Genomic DNA, 3,374 nt, shown 5'->3' on the forward strand with positions numbered 1-3,374 from the left:
GTTCCCTGGTTTAAAAGCCGATATAGTATATTCCTTAATTTCAAGTGGTCCCATCTCCAAATCATTGAGACCAAAGAGTGAATCGCCGCATCCATGGATCTACCCCTAAGTAGATGTACTGAGCTAGATGCGATGTTTTATTTAGTTATAGTCATTGAGATTAGAAATAAAAGTGCCGTTTTTATTTGGAGGATGACGAGGTGAAACCATCCCTCGTCCAATTTACTTTGGGGACGACTGACAAGGTACCTATTTCGAAATATAAAATAAGATAATAAGGTTTTAATAACTATCTAAAATTTAATTTAACTTTGATATCGACTAAGGTAAATTGCTCAAATTGTATTGCCACTTTTCATTTCGTAGTCGATTTTTTGACAATTTAACCGACCAAAAAAACTTTACGGTAACTCTTAATTTTTATCAAAATAGTGACACCACCGGGGGGGTTCCATACTAATTTGAGTTAGTTGGATCATGACTAAACTAACGGTAAATTTTAATATAAGCATTAATTTTTCCATTAAAGTCTAACTCATTATATAACAAACATCATATAAATCCACTTTTTAAACTTTATGCAAAAGTTATAAAAATTCTGCAAAGTTTCATCTAGTTTTATTCTTTTTTTTTCAGGGTCGTGATGTTTAATAGCCCATTAACTTCTAGTATAATAAAGTGCAAGTTGTAGGCTGCTAAATAATAAATCGCGTTTATTTTTAATAATTTGTTTTCTGACTGTACATACTACTCTTTTTTTACATAAAAAGTAAATTCAAAAATTTTTACGAAGTTGAAAATTTCAGACGTAACTTTGCAGATTCTTAAAAATTTTTACACAAAGTTTGAAATGTGGGTTTATTTGATAAGTTAGGCTTTTATGAAAAAAAATAAATATTATAATATTAAATAAACAAAAGAAAAATAGAAAAAAGTAATTTTTAAGCAAAAAAAAAAAAACACCGACTTCAAAGCTCATATAAAAATTTAAGAGTATCGTTAATTTCTTCATGATCCAGTGATCGGATCTAAACCTGTCGGTTAAAAACGGATCAAAACATTGCTGGCTTAATTAGCTGATCGCAAGTGTAGGTTGCAAAAGAATGGAGTTATTAATTTTATTTGAAGTTGAACTATCGAGTTCGATGTTAATATAGCTACGGCTAAAATTCGTACGTATGTATGTATGTTCATATGTGTTTATGTATAATATATTCTATAAAATTATACACATATTTATTTTCATGAAAGTATTTTAAATTGTTTAGTACTACGATTAAAACATTCTTCAATGAAGTTTATTTAAAAAGAGAGACGCGCGATCTAATGTGGGTATGCACCTATTTATTTATGTTTATGTACTCTAAAATAGTTAGATATCCAACATATTCATTAAAACTTTTATTGTTTTGAAATATTTTATTAAAAAACTTTGTTGCAGTTTTATGAAACGAATAAACTACTATAAAATTTGCTAAAATGTTCATTATATGACAATTATTTACAAACGTAGACATATTTATGTTCATACTTGTATATGAAACTATTCTCCATCATATAATGCTAATAAAAAACAGTGTGTATGGTTGATTATTTATGTAATGCTAGTATATTCGTAGAGTATCTTAATTATTAAGCTAAATAAACTTATGCGCAGAAATAACAATACTAAAACAACTAAGAAAGTAGAGAAAAAATTGGTTTGCATTTACCTTTTGGCGTTTCAATCTGCTCCGATCTCGAATTTCTCGATGATGTCGGACTAATACTACCCATTCGTATGCCCGAGGCACCGAATTGCATCTGCAGTGCTGGATCCATAGCATAGCCGGCAGCTTGTTGCCGACGCAATGTTTCCTCTATCAAAGCTAAGGGGCTACGTGTTGGTTTCGGTGAACCCGGACTGGCGGCCAATAGACGATCCTGTTCCGTAGTAAACATTGGCAATGCAACTGAATCGGACAAACTGGAATCGGTTGTATCAATGAAACTAACATCAAACTCATTAGCACAGCGTTGATCTGTTGATGGTGGGCGTATTATCGATGTTGTATCCATATCAGTGTCCGGTTGACGATAAATCACTTCGAATGGTTTATCCTGCCCAAATGTCTTAGTAAAAACTTCACTTGTTAACACTTTTCTGCTGCCAGAAGATGAGGTAGAACTTTTTGTACTCTCTGTGGATCTAAAAGACCGTGTAATTTCTGCATCATCATCAAATATAACTGTGCTGACAATGGCAGTGGTCGCAACAGGCTCTTGGTGAACTTTAACCACTGTGGTGCGAGCGGGTACGGCTGGTATTTTGGAAATTTTCGATGTAGTCACTATGGAATTGTGGTGTCCTGTAGAGGTGGTAGTTGCAGACTTATCTGCTAATCTCAAATTTGCCACTTCTTTATCCAATTTCTTTATATTTGTAGTGGCGCGTGTATATCTTCGTACGCTACTGAGCGAGCCGCTGGCACTGGTATTGCCACTACCAGTCATGCTGGACTCATTTAGTGAATCCTTCAACTTCTTTTGTACTTTTACATCACTCTTCTTGGTTTGTGTAGTTCTTCGCTTCGTTTGTTCAGTTTTAGTTGTAACAGTAGCTGTCATATCCTTATTGTCTTTGCGAGTTTTAACATCCGTTATTTTACTATCACTTCTAGTGGTATTAACTTTTTTTCTAGTACCTACATTGGAAGATACGCTGATGGGAACTTTCGATCGCTGTTGTGTTTTCTCAGTGCGGTTTATAAGCTTTTTCTCTTCTGAGCTGTCCCGAGTAACACTCCTGGGTGTTCTTGCGGTTGTCGCTTCCTTTGCTCTGTCAATTTTGTGCTTTAATTTACTTTGATTTGTCTTATTCAATACATTACTCATTTCCTTACTTGTTTTGGGAGGCATTTCTTTTACAGTTATTTGTTCGCTATGTGCTATCACAGCTTTAGTTTTAGTTTTCTCTACATTAGTTTTTCTATGATACAGTTTTTCAGTGCTTTTTATCGATTCCTTACTATTAGATAGTGAGTCTTTCTTTAAATTCGTCAAACTACTTTTAAAATTGAATACTTTCTCTTCTTTGGATAGGTTGCGTACATAGCGTCTTGGTGCATCAGTATTAGTAGTAGTTGTAGTAGTTGTATACTGCTTACCTTTTGGTTGCGTCGACGGTGGTACAGGTGATCTTGCTGTCAACGGTGTGGCTATGTCGGTTAACATCTGTGTGGTTTGTGTATTTCCATATCGTAGGCTGTGCGCCAGTGTTGGCTGCATGTATCTGTGCATTACAGTTGAGGTAGGTGTAATCAAACGCTTTCGTTGAGCATCTTCACTGCCGGAATCGGAAGATTTGGTGATTGTCTTTGTTTTGGTTTTCTTAG

General features: G+C 34.3%; 3 protein-coding genes across 4 annotated transcripts in view; all 3 read right to left on the reverse strand.

Annotated features, from left to right (window-relative positions):
* Positions 1-1,925, reverse strand: part of LOC118745984 — a 5,384-nt gene extending 3,459 nt beyond the window's left edge. Inside the window, exon 1 of the mRNA XM_036479690.1 lies at positions 1,713-1,925. Within this exon, the coding sequence (XP_036335583.1) occupies positions 1,713-1,826 (114 nt within the window). The 5' untranslated portion in view covers positions 1,827-1,925. The remainder of the gene's footprint in view (positions 1-1,712) is intronic.
* The window catches only part of LOC118745981 (platelet binding protein GspB-like), a gene marked incomplete at its 5' end in the record, with an annotated part of 30,902 nt that extends 27,528 nt beyond the window's left edge, over positions 1-3,374 (reverse strand). For both annotated transcript variants that reach the window (XM_036479688.1, XM_036479687.1), the window contains 1 exon segment: positions 3,147-3,374. In XM_036479688.1, coding sequence (XP_036335581.1) covers positions 3,147-3,374 — 228 coding nt within the window.
* The window catches only part of LOC118745980 (ankyrin-3), a 187,270-nt gene that overhangs the window by 1,096 nt on the left and 182,800 nt on the right, over positions 1-3,374 (reverse strand). The window lies entirely within an intron of this gene.

Source organism: Rhagoletis pomonella, unplaced genomic scaffold (assembly GCF_013731165.1).
Source record: "Rhagoletis pomonella isolate Grant_MI unplaced genomic scaffold, Rhpom_1.0 Rhpom_scaffold_00010, whole genome shotgun sequence".
In the NCBI taxonomy this organism is placed as follows: domain Eukaryota; kingdom Metazoa; phylum Arthropoda; class Insecta; order Diptera; family Tephritidae; genus Rhagoletis; species Rhagoletis pomonella.